We start from the raw sequence: 20,784 nt of genomic DNA, 5'->3' as shown, positions 1-20,784 counted from the left end.
CATTTTAAAGAGTTCCTTCATTGTTTCCAAAGAATAATTTACTTTCAGGGTTAAATGGTTGCTACTGCCAGTGCGTGTGTTGGGAGGGTATGACAGCTGCATTCCCTGCTTCACAGGGTTGTTAGGAAGGAAACCTTATTAATATTTGGGAGTGGGTTGATGTTATAGTCGTGGAAATCAGACACACCCCCAAAGGATATAAAAAGCACAGCTCAAATAGTTTTCATCTTAGAACACTATGGTGATGGGGTTTTTTTCCTATATATGGTAATGAGACCTGAAGAGCTGTAGTCAGCAAAAAGAAAGGAGGGAAAAATGAAGGAAGTGTAATAAAACCATTTGGTGAATTTTTAAGAGTTTAATTTACAATAGAAATATTACAAAAATCCTGTGGTGTCAACAGGTGGGATGCAAGGAAGTTTGGGAAGATCAAGCTCATCCTTTGAAGGCAGTTAATCAAATACCCTGTAAACAGAAGAAATGTTAGCACAGAGAGAAGGAGTAACTCTGAGAAAGGGGTTTAATTACAGAATATTTGGCAAATAACAGATCAAGTAGGGGGAAAACAAAAACAACCCTATGCAGCCCATAAAGTACTCTTGCATGATATTTTTATGCCTGGAACACTGAAAACAAGGTTCTAAAACATAGTTACTGCAGATCCTGCTGCATTGACAAGGGATGACAAGGTACATCATCTATGTCCGCCTTCTGAAGACTTCCATGTAATGAAAGGATAACAGGGGACTCCTCAAAAGTTTCTGTTGACTTAGGTCAAGTTCTGGGATTCCTCATTGAAACGTGGCTTTTAATCTTTCAACTCTCTCCTGGAACTGCTTATGTTGGATTAAAGCTCTGTGAGTTTAAAAAATGGACGCAATGAAATAGTTTATTTTTAAAACTTTCTATTGGTTTTTAGCTAAAGAAACAACGCACAGTAATTGTATAACTGAGAAAAAAACCTAAATCTAATGTTCCATCTTGCAGCTTAAAAGGATTATTTAAGATTTTTTTAAAATCTGAAAAGTACTGTGAAACATTGCATGATTTTAAAGAACCTATGCAAAAATAGACAAATATGAAACATTAAGGATTTGCAAATACCTTAGCATTATTTTAAATTTACTTGGTTTATGTCCCTTTTACCTCGGGGCCTGACAAGATGTCTCAAGAGTAACACCCTGATTTATGACCATTTGGAGATTAGAGGATAGGAACAGACTGGAGCAAAACCTACTGCAGAGCCAGTGATGCCATGATATCTACTGTAAACCTTCTGTAAAAATGTCAGTGTATTTTTAATGTGACCAGTCAAAACCTTAATCTGAAAGCTATTTTGCATTATGTGAATTTTACCTCAGCACACCAGCAATGTTGTTGTTGCCAGTGAGGACACAGTACTGTTCTTGGACCGTAACATCCAGGCAAATTGATGTGATGTCTGAGAACGTACCCTGCAGTACACTGCCTCAAGCATTCTCATATAGAAATTGTGTTAAGGTTGAAAACCAAACAAGAACCTCTGTGCAATTTTAAAACTGCAAGAAATTTACAGTTGTACTTGATTTGATATTTCCTTTCTCCCCCCTCCCCCAGTCCTGGGACATATAAAGGGTCCCAGTGCTGCTTTGTGTCTGGCTTCAAATTTCAACTAAAGTGCTTGCCTGCTTTTTGTCTCCACACTGTGAGGAAGATCACAGGAGACTATACCAGAAAATATATTTTATCCACCATATCATTAAACTTCAATTTGTATCCTTTTTCAAGCAAAGGTGGTTGTTATTGTCATGGGCAAACCCATTTTCAAGTGTGAAATTTGAGGTAATTAAGCAATGGGGATCCTTAATCAAAGCAGCTGACTGCAGAGTTCACTAGAGGACTGATGCTTCTGCTGAAGCTAGTTTGAGAAATTGGAAAAACTGGTCAGAAATAAATTATTCCACAATTGACAGGAAAATACTTTTGTCTGGGCAAAAGGATCCTGGACAAGTTACTTCATGCTCTGTGATGGATAAAGCTCTTGGAAAAGATATATTTGAGCAACTGGTTTGTTTGCATGATCAGCACTGATGCTGTTGGCAGATGGTAAATGTGTATGTGTAAAATGGTCATAGATAGAACCTATACCTTGCAAGTCTAACACCGACAGCAAGGTCACAGACAGTCAATTTAGCAACTTGTTTTGCAGCAATACTGCAGTACTACAGTGAATGCCTGACTGTTCATTCACTACATCTCAGGCTCTCAGAGCACTGTTATTTCATACAATTTAGTCTTTAGTAGAAAATTAATCTGGAAGCTGAGATCGAAATGTGATTTAAATTGATCCAATACTTAATGCAACATTAGGTTCTCGACCAATGTGTGTGCCACCTTCCCACAAGCTCTTTTAGCTTGTACCTAACACACATCAGTAGCCAGATCCTGAACGATGTAGAGTTCTTTCAATACCTTGACGTGGTTCTCTTGCTACAAAGGGCCAAGTGCCATATATGCCTTTGCATGTACTGTTGATGGTCAGTCCCTAATTCATTCTTGCAGCTCTCAGCTTCTTGTTCATCATTTATAGAGACTTCTCCTGGTTCAAAAATCTTGTCCAGTCTTTTCTCTTCCAGCTCTCTGTTTGAATTCCTTCTCTTTCTTATCCTTTTTTAAATCGTCATTTCTCCCATTTTATGCTGTTTTACTATGGAGAGTGCTACATCTTCTGCCTCCTGCTGGATTCCAAGAGGAGAAACCTGAGTTCCCAAGACAGATGATCATTAATCTGTGTGGTGGAAGAACAAGAAGCTGCTTGGAGCAGACAGCAGAACAATTCAGTGGCCTTCCTGAGAGTTTGCCACTTTCATGACTGCTGTTGGGCATAAGAGAGCAGGAATGCTGTGTTGAAGTCATGGGAGCGAAAGCAGTGTTCTTGAAGACTCAAAACTGATTGCACCTTGGGCAGAGCATTGCAGCCACATACCCTGTGTGAAGAGCCTGTGAAGTGGGAATGCACTGCCAAGGTGGGCTTTCAGATCTTGGGATGACAATGAGGGAGGCTGCAAAGGAGTGTGCACCTTCCAGAGGTGATCCAGGGTCCATGTCCCTGGAATCTGCATTAAAATCCAATAAGGACATGCTGACAGACCACTTCTTGTTTTTTTTCCCTACTACAGTCAAGTAAAGTTACTGATTTTCTATACATATCTCTGGAGGAAGGGAGGCTTCTGGTGATATTACAGCACTGGGTACAGTGGTGTGGAAAAGTGACACTTATCTCTGGTATCACTTATCACAGGTTGGAAGGGACCTCAGGGATCATCTAGTCCAACTTTTCAAAAAGGGCGCAGTCTAGACAAGATGGCCCAGCACCCTGTCCAGACGACTCTTGAAGGTGTCCAATGTGGCTGAGTCAACCTCTTCCCTGGGGAGATTATTCAATGGTTGACTGTCCTCACTGTGAAAAACTTCCCTCTGGTGTCCAATCGGAATCTCCCCAAGAGCAACTTGTGTCCCTTCCCCCTTGTCCTCTCCATGGGACTCCTTGTAAAAAGGGAGTCTCCATTTTCCCTGTAGCTACCCTTTAAGTACTGGTACATGGTGATGAGATCCCCTCTGAGCCTCCTTTTCTCAAGGCTGAACAAACCCAGCTCTCCCAGCCTATCCTCATATGGCAGGCTTCCTAGTCCTCTGATCATCTTGGTGGCCCTTCTCTGGACCCCTTCCAGCCTGTCCACATCCTTTTTGTATAGCGGGGACCAGAACTGTACACAGTACTCCAGGTGTGGCCTGACAAGCGCTGAGTAGAGCGGGATAGTGACTTCTTTATCTCTGCTGGTGATGCCCTTTTTGATGCAACCCAGCATCCTGTTGGCCGCCTTGGCCGCAGCAGCACGCTGTTCGCTCATGTTAAGCTTCCTGTCCACCAGGCCCCCCAGGTCCCTTTCCACAGAGCTGCTCTCCAGCCAGGTGGATCCCAGTCTGTGCTGCACTCCTGGATTATGTTTTTCCCAGGTGCATGACCTTACACTTGCCCTTGTTGACCTTCATAAGGTTCTAGCTGGCCCACTCTTCCAGCCTATCCAGATCTTTCTGCAGAGCCTCTCTCCCTTCCAGAGTGTCTATTTCCCCACTCAATTTGGTGTCATCTGCAAAGCATAGGCTGCTATGCTTTTGAAATAAGTTCCTTCAGGACCTTGAGCTGTGACAGAAATCCTCCTGTAGCATCTTCCTGTTGCACAGGACTTGCCTGGGTCCTATGCTGTGTGGGATACCTGGTCCTGGTGCCCAAGTGAGCTAAATGTGCAGAACACCAAGGTAACACAGCGCTCTCTTACTTATGGTCCTGATCCATGGATTGGTTCTCATGGGAAACGGCATGAGAACACCTTGGTTTCTGGCATATTTGTGTGTGGGGAAGGGGCAATTTCTGCAACCGTAGAGGTCCAGCTGTGAGGACACTTGAGGAAGAAACATGGGCAAAGGGGACTGATGGCCCAGCATGAGGTTGGAAGAGCATTGTCACTTCCTGAGTAGTGTTTCCAACAAAAGCTGAAGCCTGTGTGATAAAAATGAGAACTTTCAGTCTCTCCTTTCTCCTGTCACTTCCTCCCTGAGGAAACAGCTGTAGGCTCTTATCCCTACTCCATCCATCCTAGCAGCAGAGAGCAGGCAGAGATGGCATCTTTTCATTAGCCTAGACCTATGGAGCTGTTGGCAGCCCCTCAGAAGAAGGGAGAAAAAACCTCCACTCTTCAGGTTCTGGAAAAAGAAACCAAAGCCACCAGCTAAGACACAGGAAAGGTGATGCTGTCCTAAGGATGATACAATCTCACCAGCCTGCACTCAGTTTCCCAAGCCCAGAGCTTGTTTGCGTGGTAGACTACAAGAAAAGCCACTCCAGCAGAAAGGAGCACCAGAAAAAACACTTTGCTTCTGTTTTTCCTCAGATGTCCACCAGGATAAGCATACATTCATTTAAGATTATCTCCCCACATGATTAAGTCTACTGCCCCCCACTATGGTGTCTTGTAGTACACATTACCATGCAGACAGCTCAGTCGTCATAGTGTCACTTGGAAGAAGTGTGAAAAACAGTGGTATATATAAAGAATCTCAGTACCAAGTTTTTGTCTGCTGAACCTCTCCTATTGCACTGAACCACTTGCTACTGCAGACAGCAGCATTCAGATCAAATGAAGGCTGAGCACCCAGGCACAGAACAAGGAACAAATCACCTATTCCTGGTGATTGTATAGCAGCAGGAGTTTTTGCTATGGATGGCAAACAATAGCTCTGAAACATTTAAATCCAACTTAACTGCCCTTCAGTTACTTGAAAGAGTATTGGGGGGGTGCGGCGGGGGGGAAGTCTTTTAATTATAGGCAATGCTTTTTACATTTATGTGGGACTTGAATTCTGAACTGTTACGTGCCATCCTTTGTAGGGTGTGAAGGGCCACTTAAACTGAGAGCAGTGAGGGAGTATCCTCATATCCTGTAGTCGCGCCCGTTACTTCGGGTGTCAGTAGTGAGCACACATCTGTTTAACAGCCCAGTTCCAGACAAATAAGTGGGGAGGGGGAAGACTTCAGTACTTCCTGCTTTTTAACCCCCTTCTAAGTATGTCACGGAATTCAGCGCTTCCGCGAAAGGGAGAGGCGGGACCTGGTGCGTGCTCGCTGTTTGAGGTACCGTGGTCTGGAAGAGCGAATGCGTGACTAGAACATGCAGAGGAACGATCAGCAGGGTGAACCTTCAACGAGCAGGGTTATACAAGATGGAGTTATCTTTTTCAAAGAAAACAAAGCACTGCTATTCATAACTCTACTGATAAATTACTTCTTTTTAAAAAGGTTTCTAAAAGCCAAGTTTCTTTAATACTTACAATTCCACTCCCCTGCTGAATTTTGCTTTTTTGGATAAACCCTCTCCAATATCTGCTGTCTAAAGTAATGTGCTATTAGAAGGTGACTGTGCAACATACTTCTCTACTTGTTCTAAACATAGATTTCTAAAACTTGTGTCCATTTAAACCAACCCTTCCAAACAATAACAACAATACAGCTTTAATGTTTTGGTGCGGTTAGTATGATTATTTAATTAGTCTCCTCTAAAACGAATGACTCATACTAATCTTTTTGCATCATTGCTGGCTGATTACTTTTGATAAGATTGAACAGAGATGTTTCACTGTTAGCAGATGGTCCTAAGAACCCAGTTACGCTGGTGTAACTGTCTCTGAACAGACTGTGTAACTTTTTTAACTGATGTTTTTATTTCACAAGCATCTGTATTCATACATAAACATTGACAAATAATTAAAGGGAAACAGTCTTTTAATACAGCTAAATTGTAAATGCAAGTTAAGCATGGAAATTAGTGACATGGGGCAAAACTGTCATTGTAGTTACCTTATTAGTGGGACAGTTTGCAGCTGCCTTGAGTCTTAGATGCAGGTTACAATCTGCATCTTAATCTTCCTTCTTTACAGGGAGAAAGCGTAGCCTGTCTCACATCTATATTTGGTGCAGAGTTTGTACTCCACTGTGCTAACACACCACATCAGGAAGGAATTTCAAATGCTCCCAAGGAATTTAGTAACAAAAGTCCTGCTGGCTTTCCTTACATGCATGGGCGAGGGAACATACTAATCTTGTGTAATAAACGCTTCTCTTTCTGCTGCTGCTGCTGCTGGAGTCTCAACGACGGACTAATGAACTATCTAATGTCTCTTCATTCTCCTGACGGAGTTGAATACGCTGGGCCATGGTTTTCTCTATTGATAAGCTTGCAGTTGGGCTGACTAGTGTACATGCTACCTGTGAGCTGTTAAAACTACTTCACTTTTGTATTCATCAGCATACAGCTTCATAGGCTGTGCAGCATTTGTTTTGGACGACACCCAGTAAGACTGAAATGTTCAGCTTTCCCGGGGCTGCTGATGGGGTAAGTCCACTCTCCAGCTGATTCTGAGGAAACTGAAGCGGAGATAGCCTCCCTGCCGTTTCTTCAGTAACCTTAAGAGGACATGCTGGTCTCTTCACCTGGGATGTGAGAAAAAATGAGATGTGATCACTTTGCACTTCACATTTGTGTATTGTTTTCTGGTTTGTTTAATCTCTTCACCGCGTTCAACAGTTAAAATTTTCATTGTTTATATCTTGTCATTATATTTACACTTGAATAGTCATCAAGTCACTTTTTTCATTTAGTCTTTCCTGTAGCTGTCACTTTAAGGAAAGGTATAAATCCAGCTTGTGGTTTTTTTTATTGGCTGTGACAGCAAAATAAAATTAAACTTGCAAAGAAAAATGATACCAAGTTATTAATGTGTTTGGATTTGGAGACATCTGTTCAGATGAGTTGGCTTGGAGGTGCATCTGCTAATCAGTCAGAGCTGCCAATGGCTTCAGAATCATTGTGGCAACTTCTCTCCTTCTCTCTCTCTTCCTTTCCCGAAGGTGCTTTTTGTCCTCTTCCTCCAGTTTATTGTTGTATGAAACCTCAGGTTTATCTGCAAGTAAAGAATTTAAAGAAATATTTTTTTTTCTTGGGGTTACATTTAAGAAGGAAAGGAGGTTGTTTCTGAAAGCACTAATGTTTTAACACATTCTCAGAAATTTGTTTTGCTGCAGGGGTTCTTGAGTAGAGATCCCAACACCATGGTTTTCTATGCTGCCCACCTTGAGTCATGTGCTAAGATACGAAGAAAGCAGATCAGATTGAGTAGGTTACCACCGAGCTTGGTTTATTATTTCTGTATACTTGAAAACAGGGTGACTGTACACTCTTCAGGAATTTAGGTAGCATGATGCCTAGTGAATAAAAATGTAAGCAGTCCCTATGTGTCAGCATTCCTCTTCACCCTGTATATAATAAGCCAGGTAAAGAACAGGAAGACAATTTAAAAAATAACAGATACTAGAAAGAATGGCCTTTGTTTATGTAACACTTAGAAGCTGGAGTTCTAAATTTAAAGGCTATATGAGCTTTCTTAAAGTAAGACTGGAGGTTGAAGTGTATAACGTGGTTGTAAGCCCTAGTTAAATCTGGTGGATCTCTTCTATTGTTTAATAAATATTAGGGATTTAGGTACTATTTTGACAAGTACTAAGTACAAATAGCATGTATACTTCATGGAAATCCTCTAGGATCCAAAAAGTGGGATACAGGGAAGAGAATGCTTTGGGATGAAAAAGTGGGACATGAAAAATTAATGTCCAGTGGTCTGAAACATATCAGCCGTCGTTGCTTCCCAGGTCTGTTTACAGTATGGGTTTTTTAAAATGTTGTCCCTAGAAGCAAATGAATAGTGATTTTGCTCTTACCATGGAACTGAATTAGCAATGTTAAACTGTTTGCTCGTTTCTCGATCTCTGATACACTGTTGGTTTTATAGTTAGCAGTGTTGTTGTTTTTTTCTTTTTTTCTTCACAGAGCCATGTTCAGTGTGTCAGTGATGAACCAGGATACCTTTGCTTTTGGTCTTTTCTGTGCTTCAGGTGAAGATGCTTTTTGGGTAGCTTTTTATCTTCATGCTGTTTTCTTAGGGTGGTATAAAGTATCCTCAGGACTGGTGATGAAGAAGCAAGAGTAGAAGAGTTTTTGTTAGGGTAATGTACAGGAAGAATGGGAAGATACAATCTCTAATGCTTCATTATACCTGTATGTGTTTAAGTAAAATCAGTCTGGGAACTACCAAACAATAATCCAGGCAACATGGGCAGTGGTTCATTCTTAGCTTTTTTTGCTGGGGGCAGCAAAGTGTCTTTTACCTTTCGGGCACTCTTTCATAGCTGTTTCCTAGCCCTTTAATGGGACTTCTGTGCCCTTTCTTTCCATGGTGGCAAAGATGCTACAACCCGCTTTTTGGGGCCACCAGGGTCCCAGGCTATTTTAGGACTGCCTTTTCTTAAGCTCATGGATTCTAAGCTGACAAGGAAATGGCTTCTGCCTGTGCTTCAGCTGTTACCTACCTGAAGTTAATCTTATTTACTCTGGTTGGCCCTTTCCCTCCCTCTTGCAGGTAATAAAAGCCTTGCTTTTGGGAGCGGGGAGAGTTTCCTCTCGGGGCACTGGCCCTTCTTCAGTAGCTTTGGCAGCAGAAACTCCTCACTGTCGTGAGGGAAGCAAGGCTAGGCCGGGTCCCCCTTGGCCCCTGGGTGGACCAGGGGTTGTGGGAGGACAGACTTTCCTTGGCTGTGGCCTGTGTCGGAACCTCATAGCCAGGCTAGGGGCAGTGGAGTAGCTTGTGCTATTCCTTGCTCTACCTCTGGGTGCTGGGAAGTCAGTTTGTGCCTGGCCCCCACTTGTCCTGCCTCTCCAGCCCTCAATAAAAGGGTAATGTCTGTAAGAGCCTCAGTTTCCCTCTGTTTTCTGGCATCCTTCATAGTGTGGCTGTCAGCAAGGAACACTTCTTTCTAATGAAGCATGAAGAAAGAGATGGTATTAGAGGTTACTGTTCCCCATATGCCATTCATGTACTTTTTGGTCCCTGGGAGGAGGTGTCTCTGCTTCCCGCCTTCCTTCCCTCACTGCTACTGCTGCCGACATAGTTTTTATCATACTTGGTTTTGGTTTTTAGGAATGACAAAACTTGGTTAGGATTTCAACTAGTTTGTCATTCTAGAAACTTACTCAACCAGTGTAGGGGGGCAAAGAGGAGCCTCTTCCAGAAGGAATACCTAGTTCCTGCTCAACCCTCGCCCTTGTATGCGACCTCTGTGGCTGCACAGCCCCCTTCTTATGAACCTGGGGAGACTTGCAGAGTGCTTGCTTTCATGCTGTCATTACTGATGATACCTGAAAATGGTGCCTACTCAAAAGGTAAGATGGTAGGAACCAGCAAAAAGCAGCAACCACAGACTCAGAGAGGTCTGACGTCTTTGTCCCTCATTCAGGTCAGGCTGCCAGAGGGAAGCAGTGTTTATGTACCTTTTTCCAAGCTACTCAAAACCCATCAGTTTCAGGGACGCTCATTCCCTTGTTGTTGTTCCCTCCCTTGCTCTGTGTATGCCTCTTCTCCCAGGTGTGAGACAAGGAAAGAAAAGGAGACCTGTTACATTTACAAACCAGTCAAAGTAAAGGACCTCACATCTTAGAAGCTGCAGGGAGTGAACTTTGTCTCTCCCAGAGGCATTTTCATAGTGCACTGGCAGCTCCAAAGCTCTGAACAAAAAGCAACTTATCCCCAAGACAGATAGGCCCTTTTCCTATGCATAGTGTCAAAACTGTGATTAGTGTGCTTCCCTTGCCACACATGAGAAAAAGCTGCTGATAAGACACGCTTTATGTTGAAAATGAAATGAGTTTTATCATGTTTACCTCTCAAATCCTTTTTATGTATAGTTGTTACAGATAATACCTGACATTATTTACACTAGAGAGACTTGATCTTTTTTCCTATTTTCCTGAGATTTTTTCCTGTGTTCATTTGTTCATTTTCATGCTTCTCATGGACAGCTGGTGAATGCTAGTTTGCTTTTGTTATTCTTACTCTTGCCTTTCACACAGCAGTAGCAAAGGGAAAGTCTTTCTCTCTACTGACACAGATAGCCCATCTGTTTCCTGGCTTCTAGCAGGATTTTTTTTGTTGTTTCAGAGGAATAGATGACAGACAGGTAAGTAAAGAAGACTGAGAAAGGTGTGCTTGTTAAATATTGTTTCCCTGGATACAGCTGAAATGGTTCATCGTGCAATGCCAAAATCCTCAGCTTTTTCTCCCAAGGTTGTGGTAGTGGATCTTTTCTGATTCTTTGCTACCTTTGCCTGCTACTCCAATGTTCCCTGTCTCTATCTTATATGCTTAGTATAAATCAAATCAATACAGTACCCATGCATTTGTTATCAGACATTTTGAATCACTTGACTCAGCTGCTGCCAAATTTGCTTATGGTCAACTTCTTGAGTGCAGTGTTCTTCCATGATTTCCAGCTGTCAGCACTATGAAAAATGATTCCTCATTTAACCTGAGTGAAAAACAGCTCCTATGTCTGGCTACCCTAGTGAGATGATGAATTGGCCCAACTTGTGCCATGAAAAAGTATACTTAAAATGTGCTTTTGAGAGAAAAAAAACTCAAGGACAGACTTTGACATAGTACCAAAATTGGTTTGTAACTCCTTTTATAAGATTAACAAGAGGTCAGACTGGTTTTTTCCCATCAGTTTTTCCAGCAGTCAAGACCTGGTTGTTCTCAGTCCTGTCTGCAGGGTAAAAAATCCAAAGTTGCTTGTCTTCTGGAAAGTTTTTTGGAAATACTGAGTGTTTAGCAAGTTTTGTACAATGGATCTATTTTCTATTGAAACCCTAACAGTGTTCTCTTCTGATTCAGTTTTGAGGTTTTCTTCAGGACCAGTTTTTGTGTGGCCATTAAATTTCAAATGTTTTGTTCTGCCATACCTATTACATGAATACCCACATGAGTCTATATATATCATGAATACCTATATAATGTTTCAGTGGCAGGGGTCCGTAGGCCTCCCACAGGTGTTACAAGGAGTTTCAGAAAACTGTGTGATATTTATTCCCTTGTGGCAGCTTGAGGGTCCATGACTGTTTTGGCACAAGGGATGGGAAAATTGTTTTGATTTGCCAAGCCCATTTAGTTCAGCCCAAAACACTACCGCATACTTCTGGATGCCCTGCTTGAAACTCACGGTTTGAAGATGGCAATCAGATTAAGATTATAATCTGACAACAGTTTGGGGGGGAATGAACAAACAAACAAACAAAGAATCCCAGACCTTGAGACGTGTGTTCAAATTCCCTGTAAATACCCCAAGTTTCTTCCAGTCCAAAATATTTTAGAATTCGCTTCCAGATCTTGGTTTCATTGCAGGTGTCTGTTCTAGTTTGCAATTAGCAAATCAAGTTTATATTAAAATGTATCTAAGTGTTACATATTTTTAAACAAATCAAGGAAGCAGGTGCTTAGAGGAGAGTTATGTATGTAGTTTCTTGGGTGGGATTGTGTTTCCAGAGTGACCTGCAAACCTAAACACCAGTGTCACTTTGTCAGCTGTTCTGTGGAAGAAAATCTAGCAGCTGCTGTCTCATACTGTAGGCTACTTGTGGCATGCTCTGGGCTTCTGGCAATAGAGTTAAAATGCCAAACCAATACTGTGATTTGAACATGTCTATTAATTTCCATGCACTGAATAACAAACTTAAGTGGAGGTTAAACAGTTATTAGAGAGGTCAGTCTTATGCTTATTTAGAACAAAATGAAGACTATAGGAACAACTTACAATTAAATTGAAAAGCAGGTAAATTATCTTAAGCAAGAATAAAACACTCCTTAAGAATTCACACAAAGTGCTTGGTTTCTTTCTCTGGTTGTTATAGTCATTATACTTAAATATTTTTGGATGAAAAGTCCCCTGCCTGTTTTGATTCAGCATCTGACTTATATATACATGTTCATCCTGTTTAAATAGTTTGACTCAGTGGAAGAATTATGTTGACCAAATATATTCAGTAACTAGTAAAGAAGCAAATATTTTACTTGTAGAATTAAAAAATGTAGGTTATATGTTGCATGTTTTGAAACTTCAAAACACTGGGCTTGTCTGTATAGACTCTTTAAAACTTCTTCTAGCTGTTTTAATTTAAGAATGTTTGTTTTTTTTTTTCCTTTGGCTAGCCAGTGTCAGGTGATGTTCATGGAAGAAGCCCTTCACACTTCAGATGGTGACAAAAAAGAACAGGCAGCTTAATGCTACCAAACTAGGGGTGTGTCAAATCTCTCTCAAGAATGATAAACTCAATGGAGTTGTCTATTTTTAACCTCCTGTTCTTTCTTTTTGGCAGACTAATCAGTGTTAGCTGAGCTGTTTCACTGAATGAATCCAAGTAACTCTGTCGCTTTCTGAAATGAGCAGTGGACCTTGCAAGAGTGTTTCAAGTCTGCTTTAATGCATGAAGTCCCGTTTTGAAACACCATGTCAAATGAAGCCAGTTCGGAGCAGAAGCTTTCTACAACAACAGTCAGTTCAGTTGCTGTTCAGGCCGGGGGTGCCAGTATTGTTATAGCTGTACTTAAGGTAAGGCAGCAACTGCTAGCATGTCTGTGGCTTTCTGCTGTATAGAGCTTCCTTGGAAGTTAACGCTTGTTTCTGTTTGTGGTGCTGTGTTTTTTGTTGTTGTTGCTCTTGTTGTTTTGCCTTGTTTTGTTTCCTTTTTTTCTTTAACAGAATAAATAATTTGGCCAAAATATGTAGGCTCCTAGAGGCAAGGAATTCCTCCTACTCTGTTTAAAAAGTAAGATATAAATGCAGAGTACCATGAAAATGTGCTAATAAGTATGATGTTACCATTAATCATAGTAAGACTCCTCAAGAGTTATTTTTAAACTATACTCAGCAATAATTTTACATAATAAGTAGCCTACCAACTCCATAAATGCAGATTGGGTCTTTTTTTTTTTTTTGATGTATTTGCTGGGGGGTGTGGGAAAAGCCTAAACCTGGTAATGAGTGGTTATTTTTTGAAAGCTGTGAATTCATATTCCCATGTGTTTTAGTAGAAGCCCTTGTGTATATATAGCTGTACTTAGAAAAGGTCTTTAGGTGCTTATGTGAGCTGGAATCTGCACCTACAACTTGCACAAAATTTGGCATGGGTAGTAAAGCTTGATGCCTATGTACTTAATCCCAGTTGGAATTTATTGGCAGTTTGATTCTTCATTCTCCAAGTATCTTTGAAAACATGCGAGCCTCAGCCACTTGAGTTTGTCTGCAATGCAGAATCAGGTGATAACGAGATGGGCTGTCACTGAATTAGGGTGATTATTCAGGATGGGGTTACCTCGGTTGTGCTGGTGGGAAGGTTTTCTCCTATCAGTTCTCACCCTTCTTGGGAGACTCTGTCTGCTGCCACAGGGGAGTAACTTTGTGGCAAGGAGGCTTGATTTAGGGTGAAAACTCTTTATTTTGCCCCTGTGTGCTGTGGGAACCCTGGTAGCCTCCAGTGACATCAGTGCTTCATCTTATCACCGTCCTCAGACTCTAGCAGTTTTGCAATAGAGTGAGGAAAGAAACAGCTATGCTTTCAGTTGCTGTCAAGCTTCCTTTCTTTGTGTATCCTCCAGAACACAATGGGAGCTTGCTGTTTGGGTTCCTATTCCAAAGGCTATTAAGTGTCCCTGCTGCTGGTTGTGCAATCTCTCTAAATACATACTCAGTATACAGGTATGTTGGAACTGTGTGGTAAAAATAAGATTTGGGGTTATGGTTTCTGCATCTGGTGTAATATATTTGTACCTTCCACCCACCTCTACACCCACCAAGTTTCCTTAACCATCTATGCAATCTTCAGCTGAAAGGGGAGATGAGTTGGAGATATATTTTTGGTTCATTATGATAATCTCACTCTTCACAGGCAAAACCAAAATCACAGTAGGTATTGGATAAGACTAGAGTCTGGGATTTTGATACATGTTTCAAATGAAGTGAAGTTTATATTGTATCCTTTGCACCTTCATTTTGCAATTGAATACGTGTTTATGGGTCCCTGTGCTCCTATGACCGTGGAAAGTATGTGTGAGCTGAGAGTCTGTGTGAGTAAATGAAGGAAAGCTTGTGTTTTCTGATGGCTGTAATTGTTTACTTATTACAGTGTGGAAAATGGGTGAAGCTTCAGCTGGCTGAATCCACACCAAATTTATTAGAAATTGGCAGCAATCAAGATGAAACTAAAAAGCTACTGCAAGATCATGAATTCCTCCTAGCTAAACTTAAGGTAAGATGTGATAAGACCACACAAATATACACGTAGTTATTATAGTTGAGGTACAACAGCTGGCATAGCTGCCTGGGCCTCCTGTTGCAATGTGGTTGTTGGGTTAAACTCCACATAAAAAAAAAAATGTTCAGCCTTTGTCAGCATAACAGATCAAAGTTAGGCCTCTGCCCTGGAAAAATATGCTCAGTGTTAATTACAGTTTTCTCACAACATCAGTGAAGATGCACTGTTTTTTCCACTTTATACGTTACTGCCAAGTCAGGTGAAAAATTCTTATAGACCTCAGTAACCGCCATATATAATGGAATGTCAGTTTTCTTTTATTCTCCAATGTTACGAGAAGTTTGATTAGCTTATAACGGCTGTAAACACAAGCAAGCTTTTTGTAAGTGTGAGGCAGATATTTCAGGCACATTTTTATTGAATATTAATTGATGTAGGTTATGATAAGAATGACATTGTAACATTAAATATTGCTTATCTTGAGCTAGGAAGATATTAGCTAAGTAACAAACCTACAACCAGATTTTAGCATTCTTAAAAGCAGATTATAACAGTGGCACTTGGATACAGAGTGATATGCTTGCATAAAAAAAGTGAATTGTTTTAAATGTGGGTATTTGACACTGAGAAGAGTCTAAAGGCACCTAGGAAGAAAATTCATTTTGATAGGACAGATTGACTTTATATCTGTAGAAAAATAAATCCCCTTAAAATCCTGGAGCTGGGCAAGGCAATTTATATTAATAGATTACATCTATTTTATTTTTTTGAGAGTACATAAAATTCAGATCTGAAAGAGCAAACAGCATCTGGATAGGATCAAGTACACTTGATTTAATATTCGTGACTGTGCTTCCCCAGTCATTATAAATCTCAAATGTGAGGTAATTTAATACAGTATATACAGAATGTAGTCTAATATGGTGCATAGTGTGGATTTTGAATAGTATGAAGAATAGCATTACAAAAAAACCCAAATACCCAAACAAAAAAGAATCTAAGAACCAGAGAGGGTGGTTCTGCTATCTTTATTTATGGAAGTGTCTCGCTTTTATAGCTGCCAGTGCTACACTCAGGCATTCTTGGAACAAGCTGGTGTATCCTGTTTGAACAATTCAGAATTAGCTGAGTTCTTAAACACTGACAAAAGGAAGAAGCTGAGTTTTGTCTCCTAATTAACAAAAATAAGTTTTAACGAGTGGAAAAAGAAAACATAACAATTCCAATCTCTAAAAGAAAAACAAAGGTTCAGGCAACATTTTACCACCAAGTCAAATCTTAGTGTTATGTACTTATATTAAATGTTGTTTGCTAAGGGGAAGAAAATCATATAAATATTATTCTAAGGGAAACATTATAGACGCTACTGAAAATTTGTAAGGACATGAACAAGGACAGTAAAACAATAAAGTCCTCACCATAGACCCCAACTTGAAATAATTCTATTAAAGAAAACAGAAATAAAAAGAAAAAGGGAGGGGAGAGGGGAAAAAAAAAAACCAAAAGCTGTGATAGATTAAATCTATCTAGATGCATCTCCAAGCTGCTATTCTGTTTTGGTTTTTAAATCTTTAAACTAAAATTAAGTTTTATATATGTTTCTTGGATATCTTTGGATATGTTTGCATATGTTTCTTTTCAGTCATTTAATTAAAAAAATCACTTGAATAGTGAAAAAAGTAAATAATCCAAAAGCATTTCATGTTCTCTGATGCTCATTCAAATGTTTGACTTTTATTTCCATTAGTCTAGATGTATGGGACCTGAAGGTTGTTTTTCATTTACCAGTGTTTACCTTGATTTCTGCTCACAATTAGTAAAACAATAAAATTATCACAAATATTTTAGATAATATTGATTAAAATTCTAAAATCTTTCACTCCTATTTGAGAGGCCTTGTGGCTGATTGCTTGAACCCAGATGACTGATCCTTATTTGGATCCCCAAAGCTTAATAGATTGTATCAGATCAGAAAATCTATTATTCATAAACAGTTAAAGAATGTTTGTCATCCAAATATCTCAGGGAAAAATACTCATTATTTCATGCTTTATATCTGTAGTCCTTGCAAAATTCAGCATTGATTAATGAACATTCTGTAAAAGTATTAAGTTAAAAATTACTATTTTTCCTCAACAATTTAAGGGCTGTAGTGTCGTCATAATTCATACTGACTGTGCATTTTTCAGATATGACCCTTTCTGTCTTATAGTAAGCTGCTAACAGCTGTCAGCAATTATTTAGTCTTAAGTTACCAAATCCACTCATCAAAAGTTTTTACAGGAATGATTCTCAGTCTGTAAGTGTCGATTATAGTAATCTTTTCCACTTAGCATTTGTTCATGAATTATGCATTAGTTATGTGAAGATGGAAAAAGAGGTTGTAATGTTTCAGTCTTCAACACTTATCGACATAAAGATTTAGTTTACTTATGAGAGGATAAAAAGGAATTTAGAAACGTGGGCAGAAGAGGGGTTGAAAGGCTGTTGTTTTGATGGTGTCCAGTACCTGCAATTCTATTCGATCTGTTGCCCTTACTGAGAAACATAAATCTCTAAATTTTAGCAATAATTAATTGTACAAACACATGAGCATTCTTCCAGCTGCAGTCTTATCAGTACAGTTTTTAATTCTTCCATATCATCTGTAAGTTGTTATTTTCATTGACTGTCGTGTTCCAACTGACTCTACCAATGATAGTCTAAGGCATCTTATAACATATTTCTTTTTGCTCTTAATCAGATCTTGGCACCTGGAATGCATCATAAATAGTCTGAAAAAAGGTAACGATGAAGCTAAGGTTTTGTGCCCAAGTAAAACTTCTTTCAGTTATGTGGCAACATTGTGATATTTTATCTCAGGTTTACATATCTTTTTAAAAGGTTTATATGCAACAGCAATAATGTTGATATGGCATTCAGCTGATCAGAAATATCTGGCTAGAACAGCACATTTATGAAAATGAAGGCTTCCATCCAATAAATTACGAATATCCATCAAAAAAAGATCTTTGAATTCAAAGCAGTGTTTTTATTACACCTAATATTTATATTGATGATGATCTGAATTGCTTCAATGATTAAACCTGTATGAATTTGAAAAGTTGCTGAATGCCATATTAGCTCAATTTGGTTTTTTTAATTAGTCTATACTTTTCAAAGTAAAAAGATTAGAAAGTTACATTGCATCAGGAGGAAAAAATTTTTTTTTTCTACTGTGCTTCATTAAAAAGAAGAGAGGATGGAATCCTTAAATTTTTTTATTTTAGAGCTAGAAATTGTTTACAAGTAGAAAACAGTATAATTAAGAATTTCTCCACTTGGATCCTCAGGGAATGGATACAACTTTGTATGCTGTGGAACTTTTCAGTCACCTGAATTTGAAGTACAGCAGTGAGGCAGATTTGAACTGGTTTTCTGTTCCTCCTGTATTATTGTATTAAGAAAATGCAAAATAAATCATGTTTCCTGACAGATACCAGTACTTGATACACATATGGTTAACTTTGCTAATTAGTTTAATCCAATTTGAAGTTAAATATTTGTGCAGGACAGGCAAAAAATCCTAAACCCACAATGATGTGAATGTGAAACTAGTCCTGCTGAGGGGAAGAGTTAGATGATTAATACTAAACACAATTTTGGAATCAGTGCTGAAGAACTTATGGACTTCTATAAGATAATTTATGGAATGGTTGACAATGCTGGCATTATGCCATGATATTTTGCAAACTCATTCTGGGTTTCGATCATCCTTTTGTTTTTTTGCTTCATTTTTTCTCATGCCGGTATCTGTATTGTAAGCAAGAATCAAAATATTCAGGCCAAATTCTTTCATCGACTTCATATGTTGCAGATTCACAGGGGTAAGGAAGGACAAAATTTGGCACAGTGACCAGTGATCAGTTTATAGTACTTCTGATGCTAGAGGAAAAGGAATGTAATCCAGCTCACTGTTCCAGGAAATTGTTTTTTTGACTTAGTAACATTAACAGGAGTTAAAAAACCCTGAACAACCAGATTAACACTCAATAAGAAAGATGGTACTTTAAGGGGTAATAGGAACAGACCTGTCGAATGAGAAAGCAGTGATTTTTAGAACATTACTGCTTTTGATGTTCAGAATTGTTTTGATAAACTGGTGTTTGCACTTTAGGGCATTAGTAAAAAAATCCAGAGTAGTCTCCTTTGACAGAATGTACTCTCTCATACTCACTACTGATTTAAATTTGTTCCATTGAATTTGAGAATTGGGAACACCCTACTATTTTAATAAAAAGCAGAATACAACTTTTGAAAAGATCCCTATTTCAAAAGTTTATGGCTTAGGAAACAGGCGTGTTATTGTTAATAGAGTTGAAAGAATAAATGCTGAACAGGAGATGATAAAACTGAGACTAAACAAAAAACCATGTAAATGATGTTTATAACATCTAGTTAAAATTCCTTTCAGTGCTCTTAAAATTTCACTTTTATAATAATATTAATTTCCTTTATAGTGGAAATTATTCTACTTGGTTTTGTTGAATTGTCATATTGACTACTAGTAGCCCAGATGATTAATGAAACTTGTTTAGAAACAGTGATTTAAGAGCTAAACTGTAGTTGTTTCTTAATTTTGTTCAATGATGTCTCATTGATCAGGAAAGTTTGTATGTGTTCATCACTTGTTCTAGGCAAACTTACAGATTTGTTTTCTTTTGGACATAAATTTGGTGTTTGTAAGTGTTAAAGAATTGCATATTCTTTTATAATTGATGAATTTGTTTGGCAGGTCTAGGTGCCGCCAACACTTATATGTATTCATTGTTGCAGGTTCCGTGAACTGAAATAAAATGTTTCTTTTGAACGTGATTAAGAAACAAACATTTTCAGGTTTGGGATCATATCCCTTTCTCTGTGTGATTTGACCGTTCAGTCATCTCAGCTAATGTGTTCTGTTTCTAAACTAATATGTTCTGTTTCTCTTTTGTTAAATTAGACGGTATCAGCAGTCATAGTTTTGTTGACAACATAAAATGCTGTGATTTCATGCAAGTCTCCTTCCCAACATTTACCTCATCCTTGTTTAGATGACCTTCAGCAGGTTTATATGTTCTGGAAATCTAAATATATGTGTATCTGTATGTTTTGATATCTCATTCTTTACAATTTAAAAAAAATTTTGAGAAGAATCAAAACCAGAAAAACTTGAGACAGCAGCTGTGTTTGTGTTGCCATGCTTTTGGCTATGACAATGTTAAAATTCCCACTAAGACAAACAGCAGCATTCTTGGTTTGCTTCCAAAGTTCTGTTTTTTGTCATTAAAGAGACTGTGGCAGAAATGCTACAAAACAGAAATAAATCTGACCTACAAACTTAAGTTTAAAACCAACACTGTTATTAATTTAGCTCATGAACCTGAAGATTTCTCCTAATTATTTTATTTACTTCAATTAACAGAGCATAAATTGCAAGATAGCAATTTATATGCTAATATCCAAGAGAAACAAATTAGAAAATTACATTCTTCAAAAAGCAATAATACAATATGCTCATATTTTGCATTTGATATATCTTAAATAAGTCTTGCAGTTATTTAAAGTAAAAATATTTTCATAATGCTTATTTTTCAATACATTTGTTATGGAAGAAATTGTTAATATCTTCTGAAATATTTACAATTAATTATTGAGGTGCCCAACAGTACAGTTAGCATCAAAGTTCACCTGCATTTTCATCATAAAGCAGAGTTGATTTTTGCAGATGATTTGAGAAGAGAGAAAGAAGAGGAAAGGTAAGATTTAATAAGTATTTCTTTAGTGCTAGTTCAGCTCACTCACCAGTTTCAATATTTGCATAAACAAAATTCCCACTGAAATAAAACCACTTGGAGACAAATACTATGACTACTTTCAAGTTAATAACTATGTGTATTATAACTTCAGCACTACCTATAAAAAAAGATTAATTTTAGCAGCACCTCAGTGAGAAGGATCATTTACACCTCTGAAAATTCCAGCTTACAATATTCACTACAAGAATCTGAAGCTGTATCTTTGTACCATGTGAAAT

At 38.7% G+C, this 20,784-nt stretch overlaps 1 protein-coding gene across 1 annotated transcript in view; it reads left to right on the top strand.

Annotated features, from left to right (window-relative positions):
- Positions 1-12,722: 12,722 nt before the first annotated feature.
- CCDC141 (coiled-coil domain containing 141) overlaps positions 12,723-20,784 on the top strand; it is a 101,172-nt gene continuing 93,110 nt past the window's right edge. Inside the window, exons 1-2 of the mRNA XM_064451719.1 lie at positions 12,723-13,027; positions 14,601-14,723. Of these exons, the coding sequence (XP_064307789.1) occupies positions 12,926-13,027; positions 14,601-14,723 (225 nt within the window). The 5' untranslated portion in view covers positions 12,723-12,925. The remainder of the gene's footprint in view (positions 13,028-14,600; positions 14,724-20,784) is intronic.

The sequence above is a fragment of the Phalacrocorax carbo genome, chromosome 5 (genome assembly GCF_963921805.1).
Source record: "Phalacrocorax carbo chromosome 5, bPhaCar2.1, whole genome shotgun sequence".
Lineage (NCBI taxonomy): Eukaryota > Metazoa > Chordata > Aves > Suliformes > Phalacrocoracidae > Phalacrocorax > Phalacrocorax carbo.
The sequence above is the reverse complement of the archived record's forward strand: the minus strand, read 5'-3'. Positions and strand labels throughout refer to the sequence as shown.